The following is a 20,238-nucleotide window of genomic DNA, read 5'->3' on the forward strand; positions in this document are numbered from 1 at the left end:
TTTGTGTTTATCGCCTACCTTCTTCTAGTCACTGCTAAAAGAATATGAAATTCTTTAAGCATTTGAATGCTGCTGCTCCATGTCAAAATGTTATGTGAAATCCAATGAGGTTTTCTGACTACAATAAAAAGAGTATTAAAATTTAGAAGAGTAACTGAACTTGTTTAGGGAGAATTTCCTCATGTGGGAAAATAATACTCATAACAATTTCTCTCAGTTTGGCTGACCCTCCAAAAGAGCTTGAAGTCCTTTACATGATGCATTTGTGATGTCATCCTGAGCTCTTTGTAAAATAAGGCAGAACAAGAAGTAGGTATTTTCAATTTGGAAGAAGAGGGGCTGAGTTCAGTTTCTGATTACTCAGTACCTTATGATCTTAGATAAATCAATTGTTATCTAAGGAGCACAATTTTAGTATCTGTAAAAAAAATCCTCATTTTATGTGTTATATAATATTGATATAGGATATCACATTATTTATTGTGTTAATATAGAATAATGTTTTATATGTTATCATATATTATTTATTTTATTAATAGTTTTGGGTCAGCCTCATCTAGAGCATTAGCCTTGACCTTCTTTTCTTTGGCAATTACATTCTTCTTCCCCAGGTAGCATCTAGTCCTTTAGCAGTATTAAAATCGTATGGTTTCCAGGGTCACACATTTCTCCCACCCTTTACTCCAGATTTGTCCCATGTACAAATGTGGCTAGTTATAGCTTTGTTAAGTCTCCTAATATATTTAAGTCTGAACGAGAAAGTGAGTTTGAAGCCATCGGTAGTTTATTCACATGGCCTGTTAAGTAGTTTGGGGCAAAACTAGGCAGAAATGTTATACCAGCAATGACCCAGAAATAGTTCTGGGACATTTTACTAGAGAAGAGCACTAGTCTTCTCCTCCCTCTACTCCTGCTGATGTTACTGGCTCATTAACTAATAAGTCAACATTAACCTGTTCAGCTATATTTTATCATCTCTGACTGGCTTGTGGACAGACAGCTCAGCAAACCAGTGGTGGGAGATATAGATATCAGAATAATGGAACTATGAGCTCAGATTTAGAAAAGACTTCAAAAGTCATCTACTCTAACCTTGGCTAGCATTTTAATAACAAGCAGAATCATTCCAGCTATTGATTATTCAGATCCTATTTGAATACTCCCAAGAATGAAGAAAACTCATTACCATTCTGAAGCTGGAATTCTCCAGTTATGTGAAATTCACTACCATCCTGGGTATAATCAAGGAAAAATGTTTTTCCACATTTATAAACAAACTTTGTACTGCACTCATTGTACCTAGTTATGGCCAAAGCTAATTCTTCTTTTATATGATAGTCTTTTGGATATTTGGAAACAGCAATTTTGTTCTTTCCTGTCTTTTCTTCTCCTAGCTATTAGCCATTATCTAAGTTGTGGCAGATACCATTCTGATCACCCTCCTCTGGAAGTATTTTGGAAATGTGTTTTTTAAAAAAACATATCGTCCAGAATTGGTCACCAAATTCTAGATATAATCTGACCATAGAAGTTGATAATGGCTCTACCCCTTCTTTTGATCTGACTACTCTAGGTCTCTTAATGCAGCCTCAAATTAAACTAGCCTTTTGGGATACCTCATCACAAGCCTACTTTTATTCAACTTGCAGTCCCTTAGAAGCTCCAGGTATCTTTGACAAATAGCATTTTTAGTCATATCTCTATTCTGAAGTCATACACCAAAGAGTTCTAACTCATATGCAAGACTTTCTATTCATTCCTATTCAATTTCATCTTGATAGCTTAAGCCCACCATTCCATAATAATGAGATTTTGTGGATTCCATTCTGGAACTTCATCCTAGTAATCCCTAAGTGATCCAGTGGATAAGTCAGGAAGACCTGAGTTCACACCTCACATCACACACTAGCTGTGTGATCTAGGCATCCACAACCTCGATTTGCCTGTTTCCTTCAGCATAAAATGGGGATTATAATGTGCCCCAGGGTTGTTTTGAGTCTCAGATGAGATAATGTAAGTAAAGCAAGGTGCTTTATAAATCTTGTTTTATTTCTAGAGGCTGCTAGGGTAGTCATCTTCTTTCTTCACTATTTCTCTGCTGATTCAACTCAGGAGAAGATCCAGCAGCAGTCAGCAGATGACAAGCATCCATTAATGGTCTGGAAATGTCAGAATAACGGTTGATGCTACAAACTCTTAAACTGCTGTTTAATGTCCCTGTTTAACTAACTGGCAGTTATAGTCCTTTAACTTTTACAATTTTTTACAATTTTACAATTAAATTTTACTAATTTAGCAATTTACAAATATTCTCTTCTTTGTTCCTCACAACAACCCTCGGAGGTAGGGGCTATTACTACTACCACTTTACAGTTGAGAAAACTGAGACAAATAGAGATTTTTAAAAGTGACTTACCAAAAATAACCAAAGTGATTTGCTTATACTTACAGTCTCCTGTGTTTAGATCCCAGCTTCTTAAATTGTGGATTGGGACCCCATATGGGGTCTTGTAACTGAATTTTGGGATTGTGAAATTTTTATTTATTATAGGTAAATGCTTGATTTGTCTACCTATTTTATATATTCATATACTAGGGGTCATGTAAAAATTTCTTGGGTGAAAGGGGGTCACAAGTGGAAAAAGTTTAAGAAACTCTAAGTCTAGATTATCTCAGAGATGTTAGTTTGATTTTGTATATAGCACTCTATACCTGTAGTCTGCCACATCTGTACTGAGCAGAGGGAAGCATGTCAGTCGCAGCCTTCTGGAATCAAGACTGCTTAATGCATTTAATTTGAATTTTTGTGTACTTTAGTGCCGTCATCATCTGCATATCTGTTGTCATTGTATATTATTGATTTCTTGATTCTGTCTTTTTTTTTTTTTTTTTTTTTTTTTTAGATTTTCTCCTGTGCATCTGTTCACGCTAGACTTTCTGGGTCACTTCCCACCAGATATCCAATATCCCTTTGTGATGTAACACCTGAGAATGGTCATAGTTGAGCCTTATACATTTTGGTACTATCAGCATGATAAATTGAGCTTTATTTTTCAGCATCAGACATGAGGAAACAAAGATCGGCTCCTTCTCCTCTCTCCCTTTCTCTCAGCGCTTCCCTCTTTCAGGTCCCGTTTTGAGTCTGGAAACAAGCATAGTTGTGCTGGAGACGGATTTAACTCTCAAATAAATGGAGGAAAGACAGGCTCCGTTTAGTTGACTGAATTATTAACATCTCGGCATCTTGCTAGCGTAGAGTGGATGGAAAATTGAATTAGCTCGTTTCAAAGGAGGATGCAGGTTGAAGGATGCTGGAGTGTGTCATGTCAGGATAAGCCCTGCCTGGGGGAAGCTACGGAGACGACTAGGAAAACAGGGGCCAAGGGGAGCTGAGAAATGTTTTATTTCAGCACCCTCGTGACCCGAAGCTTGGGGCTGCAGTCGCACACTGCGGAAGACGTCTGCCTCCTCTCTCCTCTCCGTCCACGTTCAGCTGGTGTCTTGAAGAGATGCTGATATTTCTGGTCTCCTGCAGGTGGCGCCACAATTTCGGTTTTCCAGAGGCTTTACTGCAGGTCGAAATTTAAAAAAAATTTTTTTTTTCTTCCCTAAAGGTTACAAAACCCCATCTAAGAAGGGGTTATGTTTGTAGACAGGGGCAATGTGCCAGGAGAGGGATCGCAATAGCACCTGGTGATTTATTGAACAAGCGAATCTGGGCTTTTTATCAATTTAAATAGTAGGTCTTTTACTTAGTATAAGAAAAGTTGGGGATTCTAGCTCTCGCCCCATTCCCTTTAGAATTGAGTTGGTCAATGAGTAATTAAAGATCATCTCCAAAATCTCTGGTTAGGTGGGAGATAAAATCCCACAGAAATAATCACCCAGGAAAAACAGATGATTTAGGGGAACCCCCAAAGCCAGCTTTTCCCTCCTCTAGAAGGGAATATTATTAACCTGTAGTGTTCTGTTTCATTGACCATTTAGACTAGATCTTTGATCTTGATTAGGTAGGTAAAGAATGTTTATTTTTCTCACTGAACCTCTGTCTTCCAATCTTTAAAGGATGGAAAAAGAAGTCAACCTCCAGAGGAGAAGTAATTCTTAAATTGCTCATGTGATGCTATTGGGACTTAAACTCTCCTTCTCCTCCTCTCCCCCCCTCAAATACTTCTATTCATATGCTAATAAAAGATCAGGTTAAGCAATGAGTTTAACTACCCTCAAGCTGATATACTAGAATCATCTACATCATAACCAGTATCATCCCCAGCACAAACTATTAGTGTTATTTTGACACACCTCCATCATCTTCAGATATGGACAACCTTGTTTCTTCAATCTTTGGCAAGTCACTGGACTTCAGTTTCCTCATCTTTAACCAAAAGAATCAGACTAGATGACCCCTAATGGCATTAAGTAATTCCAAGGATTTTAGCAAAAATATTCTTTTAAAACAATCACTCCTGCTGTGAATTCAGATCTTTCTGTTCCTTAATAATGACATCACCCTCTCCCATTTATAAGTCCAAATCTAAAAGTCTTTCATAGGAGTTATTAACTGGGAGGAAGTCAGGAAAAGACATTCACTGATACCACACCATTAACAACAGGAGTAATCTTCTAGGGTTACTCACCTGCCCATTGTATCTCTCAGATTTCTGCCTCATTCTTTCCTTGTCATTTGGCTCTGTTATTACTCTTCAGGCACCACATGGCATTCATTTCTCTGAATGAAAACAAACGATACTGAAAAACAGGCAGGAGATAAAGAATAATAAATACATTTTATGCACCACCTCGAAAAAAAATCCAAGTCTTTGAATCCTCCATCCATCAGAAAATGTAAATCTGGGGCTCACCATCTACACACATATACACACACTCACACTTTCTGCAAGAAAAAAACAACAATCTTGTTCTATTAAAAAAATATGTACTGTTGTGACTGAGAATGAACAGAGTTGTTTTCTCATCTCTCCTCAACCCCCCACCCTAAATTTTTATGGCAGACACTGAAAGCTGAGTGGCAAACAGACATTTTAAGGGTTATTTTTTCCTCCCCTTTTATTGAACCACATCCCTTAAGTAATCCATTAGGGTTTTCAATAGGTCTTCATGAGATGTCACCTCTGGGAATGGGCCTATGATAGTTTCTGCAGCTTCTGTTGGGAAGAAGATACTTAGGGAGATGTCTTGTGAAAGCCTCAGTTCTGGGGGTTCCTCGGCCACAAATTGTTGCCTTTAGAGGAGACACACAGCTTTATTTGTTTTTATATGGTTTAGTCATATGGGCATGGTGCCGATGAAGGGGCTTCAGAAACTTAACCTGATATCAGTCTTGTCTGTTTTATCTTGAGTCTGGGATACAGGATTTCTGAGAAGAGAGGAGCCAGACCAGGCTTATTAATGTAAACTAATAAGATAACTCTTCAGTGCTTTCTGAGGAGTGATATGTTGAAAGGAAGGCTAGAGACTAGAAGGGTTTTTATGATCATTCTTGTATTATCTTTCACCTAAAGCCAGTTATCTTTTTCTTCTTCTTCCTTTTCCGGTTATCAACATTTAGTATATACACACTGAGTACAAAGTACATCTAAAGATTTAGCAGATAGCTCATTGACCTCATTTTGCCCTTATATGCAAGTCCAGCAAAACTCACATGGAATATTTATATTTTTATTTCTGTGTTATTTTCCCTTTTTGCCCTTGCAGTTGCCAGAAATCCCACCTCATTGTTAAAGTTTTGACACTGTGAAGCTATTCATATCTCTAGGAAAGATTATACTTTAAGCCACAGCAGGATTTTTTTTTTTCTTGAGGGAGGGGTGGAGACTGAAAATGTTTCAACTTGGGTACTAGTATATTGGGAACTTTAGGGCCGTGTGTGTCTATGTATGTGAATTCCTGAGGAGAAAGAAATTCTAGAGCTAGGAATCCATTATTGGTTCACCTCCACCCTTTTCCCACAATAATAACTTGCTAGAAAAGTCAAGTTACTCAGCAGGACAAGGGCTTCTCTCTCACTTTCCTTTCTGTCATCTCAACATAAAGGTGCACATCCATACACATTCACTCCAGGAAGTCTGGCTCAGGGTGTATGTGTGGGGCACTGCCTCGTTTTGCTAATGGGACATCATAAAGAGATCATTTGATTCCTTAGTTCATTTCATTCATTGAATCGATGGGGAAACTGAGGCCAAGAGAACTTGGCCCAAGAAAGAAAGCTAAAAATAGTGTATCTCCTGTATTTGAGCCCAGATGAGCCCAAGACCGGTGCATCCCACTTCCTCTCTGAGGGCGCTAGCTTGGCTGGTTGTGGGCACGGGCAGAAGCATGCAGTGCATGTCTGAGTAGCTCCCAACCTGTCCCTGGATTGGGTGGCTCTGTGGTTCTCAGACTGCCCGAGTCTGTGGCCCAGTTTCCGAGTCCTCGTGTGCCTAGGTTTGCTTTGGCATCTGTGTGCCTCCATCATTCTCCGTGCCCAGCTCTGCCTCCATCTGTGTCTGCGTCTCCGGCCGGTTTTCGGGGTGGGGGTCAGCACATGCTCCAGCCTGTATCCACGTATATCCGAGTGTGTGTGTATGGGAGCGAGAATCCGTGGTGAGTCCTGGGGGAGCCCACGGCCCCCGGCCCCCTCTGCCGGCAGCTCTCTCTCAGTCTAGATGTCAGTAGCAGGCTCGGAGCCTGAGAGCTCCGGAGAGGGAAAGGGAGAGCAGGCTGCGGGGAGGGGAGGAGAGGGAGAGAGGGAAGAAGGAAGGGAGGGAGGGAGGGAGAGAGGAAAGCAAGGAGGGAGGGGGGAGGAGAGGAGGACCCGGAGAGCGCCAGGCAGCTGGAGTTTTTGCAGCGCTTGGCCGGGCTTCAATGCACAGCAGCGGCGAGCCGCGGCGGCAGCAGGCAGCCTGTGAGCTCCGGCGGCGGCGGCCGAGCCAGCGGCAGCTCAGCTCGCTGCCCCCTGCAAACTTTCCTACCAGCTCGTCCGAGGGGCCAGGGGGCCAGCCCAGAGGACCCGCACCAGTAGCAGCCCCTGGAGCCGCCGCCGCCGCCGCCGCCGCCGCCGCAACCCCAGCAGCCCCAGCAGCAGCAGCAGCAGCCGCGGCAGCAGCAGCTCTAGCAGCTCCAGTGGCGGCGGCAGCACTAGCAGTAGCAGTAGCAGAGGCGGCAGTAGTAGCAGCAGCAGCGGCAGCGGCAGCGGCAGAAGCAGCACCCAGCCTCCCTGGGGAGCAGCTGCCGAACCCCAAGTCCCTTGGCACTACCCCCCGAGCCCTCCGGGAGGGACGCGAAGGGTGCCTGGCCAGCTGACGCCTGCCTCCGGAGCTGGTGGCCGCGTCGGGGGGCGGGGAGGGTGCCCACGGTGGCGGCAGGAGCCCCGACTGGTCGGGGAGAGCTGCAGTGCCAGGGGAGAGCGCTCCCAGCCCGGCCGCCCGGGCACCCGGGGCTGGGGAGCCGCCGGACTTGGGCGATGGGCGGCGCTCGGTGACGCCGCCGTTGCCCGCTTGGCATCAAGGACATCGAGCCCTCCGGGGGGGTGGGGTGGGGGTGCAGGGGGCAGCCCCCAGTCGTCATTGCAGTCTCGGAGAGCCTCCACTGTTGGCCGGCTTTGGGGGGTAACCGGACGACAGAGAGGTGCTTGGAACCGCTTATCAATTTTTTGGACATCTCTCCTCCTCGGACGTTGGAAGAGGATCTATTCAGAGCCAAAGGCTTGACATTATTCTTGTTTTTTTTTTTTTTTTTTCCCTTTTTAAACCTCTTTCCTTTTCATCTGTGGAGTATTTTTGTTTGGGATTTGGGATTGAAGAGGCACACAGAGAGACATACACACACGCACATACAGAGGGAGAGACAGAGGGAGAGAGAGAGAGAGAGAGAGAAAGAGAGAGAGAGGCAGAGAGACACCATCTGCAGTGTCAATGCGGCGCTCCCGCTGAAGGAGGGAAAAGCGGCAATCCCAGGTAAGGAGCTGAGCTGCGTGCGGGTCCCTGCCGGGGAAGGAGGACGTGAGCTCAGAGCGGCGGCCAGGCCGGGGGGGCTCCTTCACCGGACGTCTGTCTGTCGGGCCGGCCGCATCCTTGGGCTCCGGGAGGCTAGTGTAGAGATGGAGAGGAAGTGGATGAAGGGAGGTGTCTGGGCGGAAACGTCCCCAGGTCCTGGTGATTCCCCCACTCACCCCTCAAACCAGCCTGGCTCCAACCAATCGTGCGCACCACCAAGCACACACACACACACACACACACACACACACACACACACACACACACACACACACACTTTCCACCTGGAGACCGGCTTAGGTGCAGAGCCACGAGAATAGGTATTTCTCCTCTTTTCTCTATCTTCTGACTCTCCCTACGTTCCGACTTCTCCACAGCACCACTTTCATAGGGTTTTTATTTTTCTTTCCTTATTAAATTTTTTTCTTTTAAAAATACATTTCCCTCCTCCCCGTAGCAGCTGAGGGAGTATTCCTGAGTTCCTAGCCTTTTTAAGTGTACCTGCTTTTTTTTTTCCCCAAAAGGGGAGACGATTGGGGAAGACTGGGGTGAAGGGTTGGGGATGGGGGTGGGGGTTGAAACCCGATCAGAGATTTGAGATCCGCCCTGTGCCGAATGATCGGCTGTCCTTTGGAGCATGGGATTTTAATTATAATTTTGAGGAAGTAAATGGGTATCTCTGGAAGCCAGAACGTGTTTTCCCCAGGAAAAGGCAGTGCGGGTGCCACTCTAAGTCAAAGCAGAGCGATGTCTCTCTAGACATGAAAAGGAGTTCAAGCTTTTTTTTGGGGGGGGTGCTTAAGGAATACTTCCTCCGAGGGACTATTATATTGACTTGTCCAGGGACTATGTGGGCCCTGTGGGATCCATCAACTCACAGCCATAGTGACTGGAGGAAGCTCAGACAGGATTGGGGAAAACTGAGTAAGGGATACCTGATTGGGTTCTCCCTCTTCCTTCCCTTTTTGCTGTGTAGTATGGGACAAATGGATTTCACGAGTCCTCTTTTCTCTCTAATCCACCCTGTTTGAACCTGTCACTTTCTTTTAAAGGTGTGTAAGTTGAAGAAGAGGAATGGGGGCTGGTGGGAATATTTCTTGGGGGAGGTGGTATGGGGATGGAGTGGTGGAGACACTTGCGTCTCATCACCATCCAGATGGTAACTGTCTTTTAAGAGAGAGGCTTTCTTGATTTAGATACAATCTCTCACAGCCTAGCCGATCTTACCATTGGGAAATCCATAAAAGGCACTAGAATCCCTACAAACCTTTAGAGTGGCTGCCTCATTCTTCTCAAAGCTCTTCCTAGCGTCCTCGGTTGGTCAATCATATGCTTCTAATTTTCTAAACTTTTCCTAGACTGAATGCTCCAGAAGGGTCTTCATCAGTTCCCCATTCAAAGAGCATCTCAGACTGGGAATGAAAAGTTGGAGCCGAAAGGCCGGCTGATCTAGAACCAAAGTGATTTAATCTAGGTTGCCTGACAATATAGTGCAGATAGATATCGATATAAGTATAAATCTAATTGTAGATATGGATTGAAAGCTGGATCTATCCCTTAGTGAGTTAGTGCACTGGGAAAACTAGTAATGAAGAAAATAAATGTGTACCCTCAGTTATAAGATCTTGCTTGTGGGGGGAGGAATGGAAGCTTTCTGAACTAGTGGGGAAAAGTGTGATGTATGTCTCCAAGCTAAAAAAAAAAAAGAAATCCCCAAACTAAAGAAGGGCCAGGTTGGGTGGAATTCCCAAAGGATAGTGTCTGCAAATCTTTGGGGAAAAAATGGTGATCTCTCAGCCAGTCTCCTTTTTCTGGCATTTCCAAACTTTTTCAGCTTCCAGGTCTCTGGCTAGAATAGGGAGAGGCAGAGCTCATACCCTGGGAGGAGGATTGTATTCTTGTGTGCTGTATGAGTTGCTCTTTGATTGATTGAAAAGGATGGAAGGAAATAAAGAAAGGCTACCACAGTGGAAAGAGCTCAGTGGGGGGAAAGATGATTTTCTTCTTCTGAATGTTGTGAATCTGCACACATCCAACCCCCTCCCACTTCCTCCTGGACACATACCCTCAGAGCCTGGCTGTAAACGTCCGCTTGTACAACCTTGCCTCACAATAGTGCCCCGAACAAGTCTCTTTTCTGTGCTGCAAGAGGAACCTGAATTTATGCTCTCAAATTATGTAGATAAGGACAACTGATCCAAACGTTCAGCAGCACTTGGATTTTTATAGAAATATTGTACTATGGCAACAGTGGGCTGCTTCCCAAGTAAACAAATATTCCCTCATAAGACCTTATTTGGGGATAAAAGGTTTTAGGGACAGGATTCTCAAATGTTTGTAACTCCCCAGATTCCTGCTCCAGTCTTAGCTTCCCTGTAGCCCAGTTTTCCTTCAATATGCCAACCTCCCCCTCCTCAATCTCGTCTGCTTTCAAGTGTTTGCACAAAAGGAGAATTTAGATTGCTTTCCATGTCATTTTCATTCAAAGCAAGGAGTGGTTATGCTAAGCTTCTGGGTTCAAAAATCCCTACATTTCCCCACTAAGCAACAGACATAAAATTGGTTTCTACTACAAATCAAGCATTGATTAGCATCTGTGCAAAACCTACGTGTAATGGACCTAATTTTCTTGGTTTTCTTGCTCAGACTAGGACCATGTCACACTCCTTATCCATCCCTGTTTCTTCTTTCTTTCTCTTTAATTTCTCAGGAGTCTTAATTGTTTTGCAGGTAACTGTATTGGAAAAAATCCCAGCCATGAAAGAATTGATTATGTATGGCAGATCGAGGATGCCTTATGTGCTACAAGCTTTCTTGGGTTGGTGCTGGAAAGCTAGCTGGCCTTGGGCTTCCAACGACAATATCCATCCTCTTTCTTGGAGGCTTTTTTCCATTTTCAGAGGACTTATCTCAGATGCACATTGATGTTTGGCAGATATTTTTTGGAAGACTAGGAGACAGTTAACTTACTTCCTTTTTTCTTCCCTCCATCTCCCCCTCCTCCTGCTGCTCACTGCTGCTCCTTTCTGCAGACAGTGAAATCTGAATAGCAGAGCCTATGGATTGCCTATACTCTGTCTCCCCTATTATTTTAACCACAATGAGTGCTGTTTGGGATTAAAGTGAGAACCTTTTGGGAACTGCGCTTTTTGGGATGTCAGTGAACTATCTGAGTTCAAGGAGAGTAAATAATTTGGATTTATAGTTATAACCACTGTGTGATTGGGGAAGAAAGAAGTTATAAAAAATGCATATCTTAATGCCATTCTTCCATGGTCATTTAAATATGGCATATAAATGATGGTGGAGCAGAATATTATTAGAAATTGCTTGATAAAATTGTCAGTCAGTTACTAAACATTTATTACTCGCCTACTATGTGCCAGGTACTGCTAAGTGCTGAGGATACAAAAAGAGACCAAAGACAGTCCCTGTCTTCAAGGAGGCCACACTCTAATGTAGCATTTTTTATATTGTAAAAAAGAGTAATGAAGTAGGAGCTAGAAGATCTGGGTTTGAGCCCCAGCTCTGCCATTTATTGATCTTGTGAAATAGGACAACTATTTTTCCCCTCTGGGCCTCAGTTTCCCTATATGTCAAATGAATAATAATACCAGCCATGCTAATCTCATAGATTTGAAGTAAGGATTTAAAAAATAATGTATATGACAGCTTTGGAAAGTATAAGATATGAGGAGAAAGAAGAGGAGGAGGATGGTATAGTTGTGATGAGTTAGGAAAAGTTCTGCTTTATAAACATGGGCTGTGTCAGCACAAGGAAATAAATGTACCATCATGCAAGGCACCCTCTGATATGAAATTGGACCAGATTCCAAGGCTCTTGTAAGAGATACCTTCTACATAAGCACCTGCCTAACTTCCACCTTTGATTAATCCACCTCCTGGCTTTTTGCACACATCCGCCTGCCCATTGGCCCTCAAATTTGTGGCACTCCAAGAAATCAATATAACATGAACTTAACGACAGCTGGATGATTAAGTGTTATTTATATTTAAGAGCGGCATTTTAAAGAGACGTCTGGCTAATAAATCAAGTGGCTGTTTAGGAGATCCACATGATTAGGGTAATTGCCCTATAGGCTCTGATGAGCACTGCTTAGTCCATTCAGAGCCATGCAGACATTGGCTATTAATAAGGAGTGAAATACCACCTCCACTCCCATAGCTTCCCCATCTCTTCTTTTTTCTTCTCCTTCCTTCTCTCTCTACTTTCCCCTCCCTCTGCCAAATCTATAACATTAAAGTTGGAGCATAAAGCTAGAGTCAGCAGTGAGCCTGAAGTAACTCCATGCAGCTAGGCAATAATAGATGGGGCTTTAAAAAAACCCACAAAAAAACAAGGCGGGCAACATATCAGAGAGCAGAGACATGACCTCCTTCTGTGGCCCTGAGGCTTGGCCCCTCTGCTTGGTAGATATTAAATTCAATTCAATCCGACAAGCATTTTAAAATGTCTACTCTGTCCTCAGCCACAGGTCTAGGTGCTGGGAATATAATGACAAAAGCCAAAACAACCCATCCTCTTCTTCCTGCCCCTTCCCCCTTCTCCACCCATTCTATTAATGATATTTGTATAACCAGGAATCAAGATTTTCTGGATATCAAATTAGGTTCAAGACTGAAGCTTTGGAAGGGAAGGAAAAAAGCATTTACTAAACACGTGGACATTGGGCTAAGCACATTACAAATCCTATCTCAGTTTATTTTCACAACAATCCTGGGAAGGAGGTACTATTATTATTCTTATTTTATAAGTGAGGAAACAGGCAGTGGTTAAGTGGCTTTCTCAAAATTACACAGCTAGTGATTGAGACTAAGTTTGAAGCCAGGTCTTTCTGACTCCATCTCTGATTCTCTCTTCACTATAACACTCACCTTGGCTTTTAAAGACTTTTAACACCCAGACTCTAGTCTACCTTTATAAGTTTATTGCACATGATTTCCTTTCAAATACTTTCTGTTCCTTCAAAGAGTCCTATTTACTATTCACTCTCTATACAGGTTCCATCACCCCTCTCTATGCCTTCTGTCCCCTGTGTAGGGTGGATTCTTTCTGCTTCTTAGAATCCCTATATTCCTCCAAATCTCAAATCAAGGGATGATGCCTGTATGAGACACTCCATGTTTTCCCACCTGTCCCTTCTCCCTTAAGTGTTTTTCCACATTTCCTTTGCATTTACTCTGCATTTATTTCACATTTATTTTTATTTGTGTGCATGTTGTTTCCACTCAGTAGACTGTGTTTCTTGAGGGCACAGGTTATTCTGTTGTCTATGAATTCACAGCCTAGCAAAGTCCTTGGAACAGAATAGGTAGGCGGTAAATAAATACTTATTGAATGAATAAATGAAAGTCTTCTGCATCTTCAGGATGAAAAGTGTCCATTACTCATGGGATATTAATCTTGGATTCCCCTTGTAGAAAGATGAGCAGTGTATATCCAAAGTGAGAACACTGTATAGATCTTTTCACTGGTTTTGATCCATGTGAAAATTCTGTAACATACCTTTCATACAAACAGGAAGATCCATTCAGGAAGGATGTTATGCGCCACTCCAGAGGATACTGAATGGTTTAGGGGAAAGAGAATTGGGTTGTCTCGTAATTTGAATCCTTACTTAAGGGACATGGATGAGTCTTAACTTCTGTGAATTCTTCTAGAAAATTAATGAAATTGTCTTCCCTGGTTCCTTCCTGTTCTAACTTTCAATGAATTTATGAATTCAGAGACTCTGACCCTGTTTTGTTTGGTTTTGCTTTGTTTGTCACTAGCTAACTTTATGACCTTGGGGGGAAAAAATCAATATATTTCTCTGAGACTCAATTTTCCTGTATTTCGTGAAGTAGGAAAAATGCATAGAATCATAGGATTTTAAAGTTGGAGGGAACCTTATTCACTTAGAAAAAGTAGTAGTCATTTAATCTAATACTTTCAATTTACTGAGGATGAAGATGAGGCTATACAGATAGTAAGGGACAGAGCCGAGGTTGTTGTATGCTGTGTAAGGAGCCCTTTGATTGATTGAAAAGGATAATGGGAAACTAAGCAGAACTACCACAATGGAAAGAGCTCGGTGCGGGGAAAGATAACTTGAGTCTTGGTTTAAATATAATCCACTTTTCACTACACATTTTTTCTTGAATGTAAAGTCACACAAGACCAGGCCCATAGTTTGCGTGTAGCTACTATATTGAATAGAGATATTTCATATCAACTATCACTTATTTGGCAGTCCCTTTGTTGGGGGAAGGAGGAAGATTTTGGATGAAGGATCTGCTTCTGCTTTGAAATCACAAGGTTTATGTTCCTTTGCTTCTCCCAGAAGCTGTTTGAATACTGTTATCTGACTTTGTTCTAAGGCTTCTGATTCTGAAATCCAGGGGAATGGGTTGGGGCAGGGAGGACATATTTGGGGGCAAAGTTGTGATTCCCTCCCCCATCCCCTTGACTTTTACTAATTTAGTCCTATTGGGAACAACTCTAGTGGGCTAGCCTGTAGCATCTGCATTGGGTCTAGGATGGGCTATTCTGCAGAGATGATGATCATGAACTAGGATTGAATGGACTGGATTGGTGATTTTGAGGACCATGAGGATGGTGGGAGAAGTACCTGCAGAGGACTATCCTTTCCTTAGGATCGTGAGAATATATAGTTAAGTGTTTGAGATTGGTTATGTCTAGTCTTGCCCAGAGGCAGGCAGATGAACTAGATGATCTCATGTCTCTCTGACCCAATTATCCTAGCAAATAGCCCTGGATAGCTATCTCTGGATTTCTGTTATTTTTTTCCTTCCAAAAGACATTCAGCTCACATATGTATTTAAATTAAATCAACGAATATTTATTTAGTACCAGCTGTGTGCAGAGCACTGTATGCTGCACCAAGAGAGAGAGAAAGTTTGGATAAGAAATGGTCTCTGACATCATGTTGGGTCTAATCCATGTAATCCAATGGTACTATCTGACGTGTGCATTATGATGTAAAATAACATATTGTACATTAAAAAGATATAAGAAAGTACTGGCATTCTCCAGGGAGTGGAAAGATATAGGCTATAGATTCAAGTTTACCTCTTACAAACCTGTGTGACCTGAGCAAATCACTTAATCTTTCCCTAATTATAAAGAGGTCAGCTTAGATCAAGGGTCAGCCAACTATAGCCTGTAATTTTTGTGTAGTCATTGAGCTGAGAATGACTTTTACATTTTTAAATAAAGTTTTGTGGTATTACAAAAATGAAAAAATATTTTTAACTCAGGAGTACCTAAAAACAGGCAGCAGACTGGATTTGGCCATAGTTTGTCAACCTGAGGCTAGATAGTTTCTGAACTTCTTCCTAGCTCTTTTAGATGGATGAGACTTTCCTTGCTTGACCAATATTCCAATTGTTATTTTTATGGAAAGGGAATCATTTGGTATACTTGGAATTTCTTCATCATCCTGTCACTGGCCCAGCAGCTGCTGGCAAGATGAAAGGCAGGCTGGGATTAAATCCCCACAGAAGAGAGGGCTTGAGAAGACTAACCGTTAACAGGTGTTTGCAAGCTTGCAGGCACTTTCCTGTATGCCCTCTGGACTCTGGGAAACTTCCCCCACCCTCTCTATGGAGCCTTGTCCTTGGATACAGCAAATTGGATTTGGGGATGTTTTGTCCCCTCTGACACAAAACAGATCACTTGCTAAGAAGATATTCTCCGGCAGACAGTGTATGGAACAGCCTTAGTGGAATCAATCCCATGCTCCTGTAGGAAAGAAGCTGGCTCTCTGAAAGTTAGAGTGAAAGTATCCTTTAGAAATCTAGGAAAAGAAACCAGTCGTGTAAAGGCTTCTGTGAATTCTGTATGTGGTTCCTATCTCTTTTAGTACACTCACTTGCTTCCTTTCAGACTGGAAAAGAGAGAGATGTCTGTGGGGTCATTTGGTGTCTGTAAGTAGAAGGGAAATGAGGCATTTTGGGGCTGTGGTCCAGAAGTTGAGAGCAGCGACTGAAAACAATATTGGGGGGCTGGCTTTTTCCTTCTTTTTGGGAGGCAGGTGTAGATGAATAGGACTTGGAACCAAACTTAGACCTCAGAACAGGGATGGAATGGAATCCATCCCATCTTACAAAGATGCAGTTTCTCTCTGTCTTTCTCTCTCTCTCTCTCTCTCTCTCTCTCTCTCTCTCTCTCTCTCTGTCTCTCTCTTCCTTTTCCTCATTTATCTCCTTTCTCTGTCTCTCTATCTTTGTCTCTCTCTTTCTCTCCTCCTCTCTATTATATATATATATATGTATATATATATATATATAATATATATATATATATATATATAATAATACACTATTTTATTTTTCCAAATACATGCAAAGGTACTTTTCAGCATTCACCTTTGCAAAATCTTGTGTTCCAAATTTTTCTTCCTCTTCTCCTCCCTCCCCTTTTCCTAAGATATCAAGCAATCCCATATAGTACTCTTCTAAACATATAAAAAATTTGTGATGCTGTGCAAAAAAAAGTCAGATTGAAAGGGGGGAAAAACTAGCATATTTGTTGAATTTGCTTCAGTCAGACTGAGACCTTAGCTGCATCCAGGGCCATGTTCAGTCATTCTGATCTATAACTTTCCATTGGCTGCAAAGGAGAAAGCAAAGCAGATGACTTTACACAGCCTTGCCCTTAAATCTAATTCACTTGCATGTTATGGCAGCACCTCTCTGATGTCATGGTCTTCTTCATGAATGAGGGGCAAGCAATAACAATATTTGTTATATTTAATGGGTCTCATTCTCTTCAGAGTCTTCTTATTGGCTGTGTCCATTGTGACTAGGTCCTATATAGTGCTTTTTAAAAAAAAATGCTTTATTCACAATGACCTTAAGAGATAAGTTTACTTATTATCCTAATTTTGTCAATAAGAAGAATGAGTCACAGAGAGAAGTAAGGTGATTTGTCCAAGTCACATAGCCAATGTGTGAGCTCTGGGAATGCAATCTTTTGATTTGGTCTCTTCCTCATTCATGTCAATGTCACTGTCTCATCTTTTCCTTTCTTACTATTTATTTAGCTCTTCACCCTTAAATGATTATAATATGAAATTTGATATTTTTATGTATTTGTTGTCTTATTTAATGCATATTTGTTTACTATTCTTTATTTTTAAAATTGAGAAGCAGGAAAAACTAGGTAGCTCAGTAAGATAGAACACCTGCCAGGAGTCAAGAGGACCTCTGGTCCTTAGATAATTACCCTTGGCAGGTCATTTAAATCCAGTGCCTCTCCCCCCCAAAAAATGAGAAATGGTGTGGTATAAATGGAAAAAGACCCAGTTTTGGAGTCAGAAAAACTTGGGATCATGTCCTGTCTTTTGACATATAACAGCTGGTAGCTGAGTTTCTGGATATTCCAAGGCAACTCATTGTCACAGAAAAGTTGAGAAAAAGAATTCCTACATCCGTATTTCCACACAATGACACCACGGATCCACAATAACAATAAAACTAAATTTAAGTTATATTCCCCTCACCCCCAAGACAACACAAACATCATAGGGTGATGGGAACAGCACCAGATTAATACTTAGATGACTTGAGTTCTAGCTTTGATCTTGGACAATTCTTGACTTCTGTTTCCAAATCTCTAAAAACCTGTGGAGGTCAGAATAGATTTGCAGATTATTTCTGATAGAGGCAATGGCCTGAGCTGTATCATGCCATATAGTCCTGGCTGGTTTTGAGGCTTTGGTTTGAGCCAAGTAAATTATAGTTCTGTGCACAAATGGGCACACTATCAATATAATTTGATGATGATGATTTCCAGGCTGGCTTGGCTGTGGCAGTCCATTAACATAGTGGCTTCTGAAATTGAGTTTTCTGAGAACATTTGTAAGTAGCAGTTGTACACTCAGGTACAAGTAAGGCAGAAGATGGATGTGGCTTATTCATTTTTCAGTCATGTTCCACTCTTGGTGACACCATTTGGAGTTTTCTTGGCAAAGACATCAGAGTGATTTGCCATTTCTTTCTCCAGTTTATTTTACAGATGAGAAAATGGAGACAAACAGGGTTCAATGGCTTGCCTAGGATCACACAATTATGAGTCTGAACTCAGGAAAATGAGTCCTCTTGACTCCAGACAGGATAAATATCTTGGTTTTGATTTAATTTAAGTTTAGGATGGGAGGGATTTTAAAAAGATCTCCCAAAGAATCATATTTTTGGCCTGATTTTCTCACCCCCCACCCCTCCATGCTTAATTCCAGAAACACTTTTCCTTGAAATTTGCTTATGAATGGCATAGTGTTGGTTGAGTTGATGTGAAATATTTCTTGGAGCTGCCATGGTTTTCTTGTGGAACTATCTTCAGAAAGTGAATTGGCAGTCTTATCAGCCCAAACGGTTTCTTGCAAATGTTTCCATTTTTCCAATGGAAGTAATGAATGAAGATGGATGTTTGTGGAATGTCGAGTATAATGACATTTCCTCGCAACATTTGTTTGAGTTGAAGTTATTGAATCAGAGGCATCAAACTAAATGGTAAAATAAATGCTTGGAATTGAAGAAAGAAAGCTTCAACTGTTTAGATGCATCCCTCTAAATCCTGGTTCACCACAATCAATGTTTTACCGAGGGAGCATCTGCCAACCTGGATTGGGACTGAAATATTCTATTAGTTGTTTTCATTGACTGGAAGACCCATGGTGTCCCTGATCCGGTGGCAAACTGGAGATTGAAGTTTCAAATTTCCCACAGGAAGCATTTTCTGTGTTTGAATATTCATTCTGTTTAGGTGATGAATGTGAGAGAATTGTGGGTAGGGGGAGGGTTCAAGCCTGGAGTTATTTGGGTTGTGATCACCTAGAGACACCGGCTGTTAGCGCAGTACTCCCGAATACGGATCTGACTGCCTGGCTGCACCAGAGAATGTTACTCCTTTCCAGAGTGAATAACAGTTGCTAACACGCACTTATAACAAAATTCCCCTGGTGCCCATTCATAAAGCATTGCACTGGTGATTCTATCAGCATTAAACTGTTTGGTGACTGAGTTTAGAATTATAGGAATCGGAGAAATGAATTAGCAGTAAATCAAGTCCCAGCTGAGTTTGAACCCAACTGCTGCGGGTTTTAAATTAAAAATATTTCGCCAAGATGAAGCAGTTGTAAGTCAAGTATGGGAGCTCTGTCATTCTTGACTTTGGAGAAGTCGCAGCCGTCCTTTTGAAAGGAAAAACCCTGACAACAGCCTGTATTGATTCCTCGCCATGCAAGGAAATTGCCACTTCATTTCTGCCACAAATGGTTGGTTTTCATTAAAAAAACAAAACAACAAAAAACCAACAAACCAACAATAAAACACCCTTACTGCAGGAACAGGGCAGGTAGGAACAGGATGGGTGCTAGGGGAATGGCAACAAGGACTCCTAGACTTCCTAGAGGGGAAACCTGAGTCTGTGGGCACCAGGCATGCAGTTTATTTTTCTGTTTGAATTGTATTTGATTCTTCAATGGGTAGGAAAAAACTACAAGGAGAATACTTTTGGAAGGCTACAAGGCTGTCATGTTGCCAGTGACAATTGCAGAGCAATGGGAAAGAATTTATATAAGTAATCGTGCCCTGTGAATGGAGTTTCTTGGATTTATATCTACAGTCTCTCTAGTCCCATTTCCCTCCTGCAGAAAGAGCTTGAGCTTTTCCCCCCTTCCTTCTCTCCTCCCCCCCCCCCCCCAGGCTAGGAAATAAGGAATCCTGGGTTATTATTTGGGCTCTGTTGAAATTTTCTCAGCAAGTCTTCTCCCAGGCCTAAGCCTCAGTTTCTGAATCATGGGCTAATGGTCCTTAACCAGAGTCTCACTCTGATACCTTATTGTGACATGATGGGGGCTCTTGATTCTCACAGGTCATGTTGGCAGAGCATGAGCTCTGGGAGGTTCTATTAAGTTGTAGGGATTGAATTGGATCCATTAGTGAACACTATATCATAGATAGAATACTGGCCTTTAGACAGAAAGACCTGTATTTGAGTCCTGTTTTGGATGCTTGCCAGCTGGATATACTGGGTAAGTTGCTTAAAGTCTCTGGGTCATACCGGTAAAATGATGGGGTGAAATAGGTGACCTGCTCCCTCAATGACAAATAGAACAAGTGATGGGAAGCTGTCCCTAAGCTTCAGAGAGATTGCATTCTGAATGAGTGGAGGAAGGACCCATTGTTCCTTGAAACCTTTAAGGACTGAACCCTGAGC

At 42.1% G+C, this 20,238-nt stretch overlaps 2 protein-coding genes across 2 annotated transcripts in view; one reads left to right on the plus strand and one right to left on the minus strand.

Annotated features, from left to right (window-relative positions):
• Positions 1-3,015: 3,015 nt before the first annotated feature.
• LOC127538612 (spidroin-2-like) lies at positions 3,016-19,898 on the minus strand. The gene is made up of 5 exons (XM_051962402.1): positions 19,849-19,898; positions 7,900-8,087; positions 6,366-7,495; positions 4,638-4,729; positions 3,016-3,569 (listed from the first exon to the last, which is right to left on the minus strand). Exons 1-3 carry the CDS (start codon positions 19,896-19,898, stop codon positions 6,669-6,671), a joined length of 1,065 nt encoding a protein of 354 aa, XP_051818362.1. The 3' UTR covers positions 3,016-3,569; positions 4,638-4,729; positions 6,366-6,668.
• Positions 7,861-20,238, plus strand: part of PLXNA4 (plexin A4) — a 650,156-nt gene continuing 637,778 nt past the window's right edge. The window contains exon 1 of the mRNA XM_051961546.1: positions 7,861-7,955. The gene's annotated coding sequence lies outside the window, so the exon portion shown is untranslated. The remainder of the gene's footprint in view (positions 7,956-20,238) is intronic.

The sequence above is a fragment of the Antechinus flavipes genome, chromosome 5, assembly GCF_016432865.1.
Source record: "Antechinus flavipes isolate AdamAnt ecotype Samford, QLD, Australia chromosome 5, AdamAnt_v2, whole genome shotgun sequence".
Classification (NCBI taxonomy): domain Eukaryota; kingdom Metazoa; phylum Chordata; class Mammalia; order Dasyuromorphia; family Dasyuridae; genus Antechinus; species Antechinus flavipes.